The following is a 12,992-nucleotide window of genomic DNA, read 5'->3' as shown; positions in this document are numbered from 1 at the left end:
GATGCAGTCTGTCACAGTGCCATCCGTTTTGTCACCAAAGCCCCATATACTACCCACCACTGCGACCTGTACACTCTCGTTGGCTGGCCCTCGCTTCATACTCGTCGCCAAACCCACTGGCTCCATGTCATCTACAAGACCTTGCTAGGTAAAGTCCCCCCTTATCTCAGCTCGCTGGTCACCATAGCATCACCCACCTGTAGCACACGCTCCAGCAGGTATATCTCTGGTCACCCCCAAAACCAATTCTTCCTTTGGCCGCCTCTCCTTTCAGTTCTCTGCTGCCAATGACTGGAACAAACTACAAAAATCTGGAAACTGGAAACACTTATTTCCCTCACTAGCTTTAAGCAGCAGCTGTCAGAGCAGCACCTGTACTGACAGCTGGTGCTTACTGCACCTGTACATAGCCCATCTATAATTTAGCCCAAACAACTACCTCATCCCCTACTGTATTTATTTACAGTGCCTTGCGAAAGTATTCGGCCCCCTTGAACTTTGCGACCTTTTGCCACATTTCAGGCTTCAAACACAAAGATATAAAACTGTATTTTTTTGTGAAGAATCAACAACAAGTGGGACACAATCATGAAGTGGAACGACATTTATTGGATATTTCAAACTTTTTTAACAAATCAAAAACTGAAAAATTGGGCGTGCAAAATTATTCAGCCCCCTTAAGTTAATACTTTGTAGCGCCACCTTTTGCTGCGATTACAGCTGTAAGTCGCTTGGGGTATGTCTCTATCAGTTTTGCACATCGAGAGACTGAAATTTTTTCCCATTCCTCCTTGCAAAACAGCTCGAGCTCAGTGAGGTTGGATGGAGAGCATTTGTGAACAGCAGTTTTCAGTTCTTTCCACAGATTCTCGATTGGATTCAGGTGTGGACTTTGACTTGGCCATTCTAACACCTGGATATGTTTATTTTTGAACCATTCCATTGTAGATTTTGCTTTATGTTTTGGATCATTGTCTTGTTGGAAGACAAATCTCCGTCCCAGTCTCAGGTCTTTTGCAGACTCCATCAGGTTTTCTTCCAGAATGGTCCTGTATTTGGCTCCATCCATCTTCCCATCAATTTGAACCATCTTCCCTGTCCCCACTGAAGAAAAGCAGGCCCAAACCATGATGCTGCCACCACCATGTTTGACAGTGGGGATGGTGTGATGAGCTGTGTTGCTTTTACGCCAAACATAACGTTTTGCATTGTTGCCAAAAAGTTCTAATTTTGGTTTCATCTGACCAGAGCACCTTCTTCCACATGTTTGGTGTGTCTCCCAGGTGGCTTGTGGCAAACTTTAAACAACACTTTTTCTGGATATCTTTAAGAAATGGCTTTCTTCTTGCCACTCTTCCATAAAGGCCAGATTTGTGCAATATACGACTGATTGTTGTCCTATGGACAGAGTCTCCCACCTCAGCTGTAGATCTCTGCAGTTCATCCAGAGTGATCATGGGCCTCTTGGCTGCATCTCTGATCAGTCTTCTCCTTGTATGAGCTGAAAGTTTAGAGGGACGGCCAGGTCTTGGTAGATTTGCAGTGGTCTGATACTCCTTCCATTTCAATATTATCGCTTGCACAGTGCTCCTTGGGATGTTTAAAGCTTGGGAAATCTTTTTGTATCCAAATCCGGCTTTAAACTTCTTCACAACAGTATCTCGGACCTGCCTGGTGTGTTCCTTGTTCTTCATGATGCTCTCTGCGCTTTTAACGGACCTCTGAGACTATCACAGTGCAGGTGCATTTATACGGAGACTTGATTACACACAGGTGGATTGTATTTATCATCATTAGTCATTTAGGTCAACATTGGATCATTCAGAGATCCTCACTGAACTTCTGGAGAGAGTTTGCTGCACTGAAAGTAAAGGGGCTGAATAATTTTGCACGCCCAATTTTTCAGTTTTTGATTTGTGAAAACAGTTTGAAATATCCAATAAATGTCGTTCCACTTCATGATTGTGTCCCACTTGTTGTTGATTCTTCACAAAAAAATACAGTTTTATATCTTTGTTTGAAGCCTGAAATGTGGCAAAAGGTCTCAAAGTTCAAGGGGGCCGAATACTTTCGCAAGGCACTTTATTTATTTTGCTCCTTTGCACCCCATTATTTCTATCTCTACTTTGCACATTCTTCCACTGCAAATCTACAATTCCAGTGTTTTTACTTGCTATATTGTATTTACTTTGCCACCATGGCCTTTTTTTGCCTTTACCTCCCTTATCTCACCTCACTTGCTCACATTGTATATAGACTTATTTTTCTACTGTATTATTGACTGTATGTTTGTTTTACTCCATGTGTAACTCTGTGTTGTTGTATGTGTCAAACTGCTTTGCTTTGTCTTGGCCAGGTCGCAATTGTAAATGAGAACTTGCCTACCTGGTTAAATAAAGGTGAAATAAAATAAATCCAATAAAATAGATTGGTATCAAACACATGGCCATGTGTTTGATTCCATTAATTCCATTCCATCATTTCAATGAAGGTGCCACCTGTGGTGTCAATGTACCCTTCAGTAATGTAATTTAGCCATGTCCTTTGTCATGCAGTAGTTTCCTTCTCAGTTCACACAACTGCTTCTAGTGATTATCTTCTGAAACACACAGTGTGTGGAGAGTCAACACATCACACTGGTTTAACGTCACACCCACTGGTAGTAGTATCCTGGAATTACAGACAACCCCCTACCCCTACCCCACTCCACCTAATCCTATCCAATCAGTGGGTCTCATCGGTCATTCTGACCCCTGACCCTTCACCCTGCCCAGAGGGGGAGAACTGGGTCACATAGCGGTCGTGTTTGGTTGAAATTAATGGTCACAACTTTTGAAAATGAAGAATACTGCATGAGGTTCAGTGTTCCGTTTAAAATAATTATGTGGAGCATGACCATGGGATTGGATCGTAGCATTGCATTGGTCCAAAGGACAGGAACACAACCCTGGCTTCAGTTGGTCCCTTCAGTCCCAGCCCCCCCAGTCTGAAACCCCACTAAACCCCCAGTCTGAGCCCTGTTTCTGGGCCTCTGTCCTGCCGTCAGCCAGTGATAACCCCCAAACGCAGCTGGAGCTCCAGGCCTGGAGTGTGTTCATTCCTGCCGGGAATAACACCAATATCAGCCAACCACAACAGTCAGAACAGGGCCTCAGTCTTTATCATAGTTGTTTTGAGTTGATCATTTGTTGAAGACACTCTGTCCTGCCTCCTATCTGAGCCATCAGTCTTCGGGGTTAGAGTTAGGAGGGACGTGCTGGCTGTGATGCAATGACTAATGCTACATGACTAGGTTGCACATGGAAGGGATCCAAGGGAAATGCACATGTGCCCGTGAATGTGTGTGTGTGTGTGTGTCATTATCAGTGTGTCCGTTCACAAGAAAGAGTCCAGGGCAAGGTACAGCCTAATGCGCGCACACACACACAGGCATGGTTTATATATATATATATATATGTGTGTGTGTGTGTGTGTGTGTGTGTGTGTGTGTGTGTGAGAGAGTGTAATTTCTTCCTCTCTCTTTCAGTGCACATCTGTTTTTTTCAGGGGAAGGTATTGCGTCATCAATTCTGCCTCTTCCCTTCCCCCATGTTTAACCAACTTCCTCTCTTTGCCGAAGCACACTAAACACACACAAACACACACACATTTATGCCCTGGAGGGTCAGCAATTACAGAACACCAGAAAAATTATTTCAAACCCTTCTCATCCCTCTCGACTTCAATCAAATCAAATTGTATTTGTCACATACACCGAATACAACAGGTGTAGACCTTAACAATGAAATGCTGACCTACAAGCCCTTAGCCAACAATGCAGTTCAAGAAATAGAGTTAAGAAAATATTTACTAAATAAAATAAAAAGTTAAATGACAATAACAAGGCTATATACATGGGGTACCGGTACTGAGTCAATGTGCAGACTTACAGGTTAGTTGAGCTAATTTGTACATACAAACTCAGCAAAAAAAGAAATGTCCCTTTTTCAGGACCCTGTCTTTCAAAGATAATTCATAAAAAATACAAATAACTTCACAGATCTTCATTGTAAAGGGTTTACACACTGTTTCCCATGCTTGTTCAATGAACCATAAACAATTAATGAACTTGCACCTGTGGAACGGTCGTTGTAAGGCAGGTCCCCACCAGACATCACCGGCAACAACGTCGCCTATGGGCACAAACCAGACAGGACTGGCAAAAAGTGCTCTTCACTGATGAGTCACGGTTTTGTTTCATCCGGGGGTGATGGTTGGATTCACGTTTATCGTCGAATGAACGAGTGTTACACCGAGGCCTGTACTCTGCAGCGGGATCGATTTGGAGGTGGAGCATCATGGTCTGGGGCGGTGTGTCACAGCATCATCGGACTGAGCTTGTTGTCATTGCAGGCAATCTCACCCTTCCTGCAGGCTCATCCTGACATGACCCTCCAGCATGACAATGCCACCAGCCATACTGCTCGTTCTGTGCGTGATTTCCTGCAACACAGGAATGTCAGTGTTCTGCCATGGCCAGCGAAGTGCCTGGATCTCAATCCCATTGAGCATGTCTGGGACTTGTTGGATCGGAGGGTGAGGGCTAGGGCCATCCCCCCCCAGAAATGTCCGGGAACTTGCAGGTGCCTTGGTGGAAGAGTGGGGTAACATCTCGCAGCTGGTGGCCACACCAGATACTGACTGTTATTTTTTATTTTGACCCCCCCCCCCCTTTGTTCAGGGACACATTATTCAATTTCTGTTAGTCACATGTCTGTGGAACTTGTTCAGTTTATGTCTCAGTTGTTGAATCTTGTTATGTTCATACAAATATTTACATATGTTAAGTTTGCTGAAAATAAACACAGTTGACAGTGAGAGGACGTTTAGGTAGCGGTAAAGTGACTATGCATAGATAATAAACAGCGGGTAGCAGCAGTGTAAAAGCAAAGGGGGGGGGGGGTCAATGTACATAATCCGGGTGGCCATTTTATTAATTGTTCAGCAGTCTTATGGCTTGGTGGTAGAAGCAAAAGGCTTATTAACAGCACCTAGACTTGGCGCTCCGGTAATGCTTGCACTACGGTAGCTGAGAGAACAGTCTATGACTTGGATAACGAGTCTTTGACAATTTTTTGGGCCTTCATCTGACACCGCCTAGTATATAGGTCCCGGGTGGCAAGAAACGTGGTCCCAGTGATGTACTGTACGCAGTACCCTCTGTAGCGCCTTGTGGTCGGATGCCGAGCAGTTGCCATACCAGGTGGGGATGCAACCGGTCAGGATACTCTCGATGGTGCAGCTGTAGAACATTTTGAAGTGTTGTCGTGCCCTTTCTTGGTGTGTTTGGAGCATGATAGTTTGTTGATGTGGACGCCAAAGAACTTGAAACTCTCGACCCGCGGCACTACAGCCCCGTTGATGTTAATGAGGGCCTGTTTGGCCCTCCTTTTCCTGTAGTCCACGATCAGTTCTTTTGTCTTGTTCACATTGAGGGAGAGGTTGTTGTCCTGAAACCACACTGCCAGTTCTCTGACCTCCTCCCTATAGACTGTCTCATCATTGTTGGTGATCAGGCCTACCACTGTTGTGTCGTCAGCAAACTTAATGATGGTGTTGGAGTCGTGCTTGGCCACGCAGTCGTGGGTGAACAGGGAGTACAGGAGAGACTAAGCACACACCCCTGAGGGGCCCAAGTGTTGAGGATCAGCATGGCAGATGTGTTGTTGCCTATTGTTACCACTTGGGGGCGGTCCGTTAGGAAGTCTAGGATCCAGTTGCAGAGGGAGGTGTTTAGTTCCAGGGTCCTTAGCTTAGCAATGAGCTTTGTGGGCACTATGGTGTTGAATGCTGAGCTCTAGTCAAAGAACAGCCTTCTCACATAGGTGTTCCTTTTGTCCAGGTGGGATGAGATTGCGTCGTCTGTGGATCTGTTGGGGCGGTATGCGAATTTGAGTGGGTCTAGGGCTTCTTGGTTGATGGAGTTGATGTGAGTCATGACCAGCCTCTCAAAACACTTCATGGCTACCGACTTGTGTGCTACGGGGCAGTAATCATTTAGTGGTGGTCTACTTGAAACATGTAGGTATGACAGGTTGAAAATGTCAGGAAAGTCACTTGCCAGGTGGTCTGCACGTGCTCTGAGTATACGTCCTGGTAATCCATCTGGCCCCGCGGCCTTGTGAATGTTGACCTATTTAAAGGTCTTGCTCACATCAGCTCCGGAGGGCGCGATCAAACAGTCATCCGGAACAGCTGGTGCTCTCATGCATGCTTCAGTGTTGCTTACAGCCCCTCACCCAAACACCCCTAACAACACCTCATTTCCTCACCCATCCCTCACCCCCACTCCCTCACCCCCACCCCAGCTCCCACCGTGCCAGGCCTGAGACAAAGAGTCATTCTCTCCCATCAGGAGCAACAGTAGCACCTCTGGACCAGAGGGAGCCCAACCCAATGACCCACATCCCCCTGCACGCCTAGGCCTCACACACCACCACAACCCCCTCCTCCATTTTATGTCCCTGAATAGCCAAGGTAATGACAGAGAGGGAGAGGGTTGTGGTTCAGTAGGCCTCCACAGAGTCTAACCTCTCCCTAGAGACCTCCAACACCATAGAAGACTGCCAGAGATCAATTCCTCTCCTCCCTTCTCCTCCTCTTCTTCCTCCTCCTCTTCTAAAGCTAGTCAACACCCAACAGTTTTCTCACCATAATCACTATCAGAATCATTATCTCACCAAACCATAACTGTCACACAACACATGACGACAAGGGACAAACATGATAGATAGGGGTGTGTCTGTCAGTGGTCGTCCTGGTAAGGGTCCAAGGTTTCCTGTGTGACAATCGCTGGGGACGGCGGTTCTGTTGCTCGGAGACGTGAGCGTCAGTGTAAATTGTTGTCTGTTGGTTAGTGATTTGGTGTGACGTAGCCAGCAGTCCTTTCTCCTCTCTCCTCACCCCTCTCTCTCCTCTCCCCTCACCTCTCTTTCAACTTGTCTCTCCTTCTCTCTCCTCTCTTTTCCCCTCCCCTTCCCCCTCTCTACCCCTCTCTCTTCTCCCCTACCCAAAATCACAGGCCAGATGCAGGGCGAGACACTTTTTAAACACAGTTAACAGGCCCGTTTTGTGTGTGTGTGTTAGTATAAACATACTGACTAAACACACACCAGGCCTGTTAGAGGATTGCAGAGAGGCATGCCTGAAAGGATCTGAATTCCTACTCCTTATATACACCCACATAACTCCTTATGGAGGGTTGGAGTTGTTTGTGTACTATTTAAATCATGTGTACAGGACTGAGTGTTTCCTATGGTGTTTTAGAGTATATAGAGCCATATAGGGAATTGACTAGTGTATAACTCGGTATGTAACAGGATGTTTAGCGTGTAAGAGTTGGTTAAAGAGGTCACTCTGACTCTACTGGGGTAGGCCCTCTGGACAGACTAGCATTTGTATTGAGTTCCCTTCCAGCCGGACATGTAGAAAATGTTACAAGTGGGAAAAGAGCGGAAAGAACATTTCAATGGCGAGTGGTCAGTTTTGTCTCACTCCCTCAGCCTCCCTTTCTCTCTCTCTTGCTCTCTCTCGCGCTCTCTCTCGCGCTCTCTCTCTCTCTGTCTTGGCCTGAATCAGACTGTAATTGAACCCACATGCCTGGCTTCCTGCCATCTCCACCCTTCTCTCCTTGCGCTCCCTTTCTCCTTGTGCTCCCTCTTTCTTTCTCTCTCTCTCTCTGTCCCCCTCTCCTTCTTACTCCTTTCACATTCTCCAGGGTCTTTTTCCGCCTGCTGTCTTCTCTTTTCCTATTTGCCATTCCACCCTTTCCCTCTGAATGTTGCTCTCTGTTTTCCAACTAGATGATACCCATGAAGTGTTTTCTCTGCCCACTCCCTGAGATGCTACCAAGACACGTTCTCCAGATGCTTCCTATCCCCTGCTGTAGCAGTTTAGAGACAGGCCCTGTCTGGCTAATGCTCCTATTGGCTCAAGTCTGTGAGTTCTAGAGCAGGTGAAGGTTATTAGTTATGCATGCACTTTCAGGGAACTGATTTTTGGGTGGAATCAGGTAATTAACGTAACTGTTTGGCTTACTCAAGTGGTTTCCAGGATACTGCAATACAACCTGAACAGTTGGCTCCAAATCCTATGGAGTAATGCTTCTTAGCATTACTGTGGAATCTGTAGGCCTATTCGTTTTAATGATGTGCATACTTTAAATGTCGGGTGTTCTTCTTCTTAGTTTTCAACAGGAAGTTAAAGACTGCTGTTTTCTATCTAAGCAGCTGTGGAAGTTGTCGGGTTGCCTTTATTTTGTGTGAGTGAAAAGGCCTTTGTTTCATAAGGAGGGTGTTGTCTCTGTGGATCTTTGTTAATGAGCAACACATTGAAACATCCCTCCCTCCTCCCTTTCCCTCAGCTCTACAGTAACACTGTTCCCTACTCTACAACATCACCCCACTCTCTGACACACACACACACACACACACACACACGCAGACATTATACACTACCGTTCAAATGTTTAGAAATGTCCTTGTTTTTGAAATAAAAACATTTTTTTTGTCCATTAAAATAACATCAAAGTGATCATTAGAAAACCCTTTTAAAATTATGTTAGCACAGCTGAAAACTGTTGTTCTGATTAAAGAAGCAATAAAACTGGCCTCCTTTAGACTAGTTGAGAACCTGAAGCATCAGCATTTGTGGGTTCGATTACAAGCTCAAAATGGCCAGAAACAAAGACCTTGCTTTGTTTCTGGCCATTTTAGGCCTGTAATCGAACCCACAAATGCTCCAGATTCTCAACTAGTCTAAAGAAGGACAATTTTATTGCTTCTTTAATCAGAACAAACGTCTTCAGCTGTGCTAACATAATTGCAAAAGGGTTTTCTAATGATCAATTAGCCTTTTAAAATGATAAACTTGGATTAGCTAACACAACGTGCCATTGGAACACAGGAGTGATGGTTGCTGATAATGGGCCTCTGTACGCCTATGTAGATATTCCATTAACAATCTGCTGTTTCCAGCTACAACAGTCATTTACAACATTAACAATGTCTACACTGTATTTCTGATCAATTTGATGTTATTTTAATGGACAAAAAATTAGCTTTTCTTTCAAAAACAACAAAATGTCTAAGTGACCGCAGTTCTTAGTGAACTTTTGAACAGTAGTGTATGTCTTTGGAGATATGTAGTAGTCGGGGTATAGGATGGGAGAGTTTGAAGATATAGGCTACACTATAAGGTTCCCTGACGCTTACAGATGTAGGGTCTTCATTTGATCACCCTGTTGCAGGAGAACTTTCCAGAAATACAGGAAGTTCAAAACGTATTGTGTATTTTAGGTTTAAAAAGGCTTCTGACGATTGTAATTTCCACTTTAAAAGGAAAGACTTCAATTTCTCTTCCCGAAAAATGTATCAATCCCGACAAAAATGTCCATGAATTATAATCCACATAATAATTGACATTTCCTGTTTCTGAGGGATTATTCTCCTGCTATAGCAAACTGGCTCGAATTAAGATCCCACAGCAGTAATGCAGTTCAATACAAGTCCAGAACACAGACCTCTGTTACTTGTAGTCCATCCAGCGGTCTGATTCAAAAATGGTTGACATTCTCAGTGACAGAGACTGTACGCCAGAAAGAGCAGGGACGATAAAATGATCCTAGTCATCCCACTATCCCAATAACACCATACTTTGCATCAGAACCTAGTTAGTGCTCTAACCAGGGGTGTAGGCCTATTCATTACGCCGATTCTGTTGCAAAACATTTAATCTGTTGCAAAACGTTTTGTAACAGAAACCCCTTTACTCCAAACGGGAAAGGTTTTGCACCAAAACCAAGAGTTTCTATTAGACAAATTCAGGTAGGTCCCACCCCTTTTCGTTCAGTTTGGTTCTTAAACGGTTGAGTACACCCCCAGGTCTCAGTAAAGAGAGAAACCAAATTAAGCGTTGAACTCACCAGAATTGGGCGTGCGGAGGCAGTGAAATCAAGGATTTATATATACGCTAGATGACTGATAGGGGGTGCTGTGGTAATAGTTTGGAAGGTATAGAAATACATTGTCTACATTCATTTTAGCCACATTTATTATATTGCAGACGCCTAAATGCGTACTTTTAAATTGTATATAATGTGCGTTAAACATACAAATTCATAATAATGTTACTGTCCCAACTACAGCAGAAAAATACTTAGACATGTAATTTTGTCCTTGAAACGTCTATTTAAAATACTGTAGAATTCCATTCATTTCCATGGAGGACTGCTCCTACTAGGGAGTGACAATATGGCTAACCGGTGGCTTCAAAGCCTTTCAATGGCCAACGCATAGCATCAGCAATTCGGGGTTTATATACATTGACTTCGGGAAGTTTTCAGACCCCTTGACTTTTTCCACATTTTATTCTAAAATGTATCAAATTGTTTTTTTCCCCCTCATAAATCTACACACTATACCCCATAAATATCACATTTATTCAGACCCTTTACTCAGTACTTTGTTGAAGCACCTTTGGAAGCGATTACAGCCTCGAGTCTTCTTGGGTATGACGCTACAAGCTTGGCACATCTGTATTTGTGGAGTCTCTCCCATTCTTCTCTGTAGATCCTCTCAAGCGCTGTCTGGTTGGATAGGGAGCGTTGCTGCACAGCTATTTTCTGGTCTCTCCAGAGATATTCGATCGGGTTCAAGTCTGGGCTCTGGATGGGCCACTCAAGGGCATTCAGAGACTTGTCCCGAAGTCATTCCTGTGTTGTCTTGCCTGTGTGCTTAGGGTCATTGTCCTGTTGGAAGGTGAACCTTCGCCCCAGTCTGAGGTCCTGAGCGCTCTGGAGCAAGTTTTCATCAAGGATCTCTCTGTACTGTTGCCACCACCATGCTTCACTGTAGGGATGGTGTCAGGCTTGCTCCAGACGTGACGCTTGGAATTCAGGCCAAATAGTTCAATCATGGTTTCATCAGACCAGAGAATCTTGTTTTTCATGGTCTGAGAGTCTTTAGGTTCCTTTTGGCAAACTCCAAGCAGGCTGTCAAGTGCCTTTTACTGAGGAGTAGCTTCTGTCTGGCCACTCTGCCATAAAGGCCTGATTGGTGGAGGGCTCTAGGAAGAGTCTTGGTGGTTCCAAACTTCTTCCATTGAACAATGACGGAGGCCACTGTGTTCTTGGGGACCTTCAATGCTACTGACATTTTTTGGTACCCTTCCCCATATCCGTGCCTCGACACAATCTTGTCTCGGAGCTCTATGGACAATTCCTTCGACCTCATGGCTTGGTTTTTGCTCGGACATCACTGTCAACTGAGGGACCTTATATAGACAGGTGTTTGCCTTTCTAAATCATGTCCTATCAATTCAATTTACCACAGGTGGACTCCAATCAAGCCGTACAAACATGTCAAGGATGATCATTGGAAACGGGATGCACCTGAGCTTAATTTAAAGTCTCATAGCAAAGGGTCTGAATATTATGTAAATAAGATATTTCTGTTTCTTAAAAAAAATGTTTTTAAAAAGTGCAAACATTTCTCAAAACCTGTTTTCGCTTTGTCATTATGGGGTACTGTATGTAGATGGCTGAGTTTGAAATGTTTTTATTTAATCCGTTTTAGAATACAGCTGTAACGTAACGAAGAAGTGGTCTAAGTAAAGTGTCCGGAATGCTTTCCGAAGGCACTGTACATCATTGCGTGAAACCAACCGAAAGCACGTTTTTTGTGTTCGCGAACGGGCGACAGTCTTCTATTCAACAGTTCTCTTGTAAGTCTAGGCTATATACTGTATTGTCCCTGTCCTCCACTGCCTCGCAGAAGACATGATGAACTACTTTTGATGCGCGCTGTTTCAATGTAGCTATTAACCACAAATAATATGGCCTAACCTGACCATTATTACCGTTCCAGCTGGCTGATAGGCGTTATTAGTTTGGTCATGTTAAAGAGAGGTAGAGAAGTACATAACCTGAAAAGCAAAAAGAGGTATAGAGGTAGATAGTTAAATAGTATACACCCATCTGATCATGACTTTCAAGTGCAGGGTACAATGCCGTCACACACGTTGAATGCTCCCTCAGTTTATTGAGTTGACTTCTTTGACCCGAAGGTCTTCGTGATGACATAGAGGTAGGGCATCTAAAAATGCAGAGGGCAGAGCGGGGAAGGAACATTGAAGCGCCTGAACAGCTGAGGTTGAGAGGCCTGTCCTAGCCTGTCCCAAGCAGTGATGAGAAATTATACTTTTTTTGGGGGGTCACATCAAGAAAGGAAGATGGGAAGGAATGTGCATGGAGGAATGTTCTGAGGGTAGGATGGGGGGAGAAAGAAAGGAGAAGAAGTGGAGAAGGTGGCTGTCAGTCTTGGCCTGTACTCAAAAGTCAAAACGTCTCACCACATTGAGAGATGGGAGGATGAGATACGGCCGCTCTGATTGGTGGGAGCGATATCAGCCTCTATTGTCACAGGAGGAGAGGGGATTTTACAGCTCTATGATTGTCTGTTTGTTGCTGGCCCGTGGGGCTTTTCCTCAAAGGCAAGTGCTGATAGACATTAAAGAGCTTCATATGCAGTTATTACAAATTAGCTACAGACATATGATATAATAATGACATGGTATATGGTGTAGTAACTAGACCGTGTGATGACTAGATGGTATCATGCCTGTGCTCAGCCTCAAGTCTGTGTTTCTTATGTGTCTTTTATCAATCTATCATGAACGTCCATCTCTCTCTCTCTCTCGCCCTCTAACAGCACTTCACAGACCTCCTGGATGACTTCTCCCAGGATGCTTTGCTGGGCCAGCTGCTGAGCGACCCCTTCCTGTCCGGCCGGGAAGGAGAGGCCATGGACGAGGGGGATGATTTCACCCCGTCCTCCCCGCTACCGCCCCACATCCAGGCGGAGCACTCCTACTCCCTGTGTGGGGACTCCCGGCCCCAGTCGCCCGTCTCACATCTGCCTGGGGAGCAGGGGAGTGATGCAGGTGAGAGGGGGAGG

The 12,992-nt window shown here is 44.8% G+C and overlaps 1 protein-coding gene across 1 annotated transcript in view; it reads left to right on the top strand.

Moving 5' to 3' along the window:
• Positions 1-12,992, top strand: part of LOC139392711 (cyclic AMP-responsive element-binding protein 3-like protein 2) — a 29,697-nt gene that overhangs the window by 8,822 nt on the left and 7,883 nt on the right. The window contains exon 2 of the mRNA XM_071140910.1: positions 12,747-12,978. Within this exon, the coding sequence (XP_070997011.1) occupies positions 12,747-12,978 (232 nt within the window). The remainder of the gene's footprint in view (positions 1-12,746; positions 12,979-12,992) is intronic.

This window comes from Oncorhynchus clarkii, chromosome 33, assembly GCF_045791955.1.
Source record: "Oncorhynchus clarkii lewisi isolate Uvic-CL-2024 chromosome 33, UVic_Ocla_1.0, whole genome shotgun sequence".
In the NCBI taxonomy this organism is placed as follows: domain Eukaryota; kingdom Metazoa; phylum Chordata; class Actinopteri; order Salmoniformes; family Salmonidae; genus Oncorhynchus; species Oncorhynchus clarkii.
The sequence above is the reverse complement of the archived record's forward strand: the minus strand, read 5'-3'. Positions and strand labels throughout refer to the sequence as shown.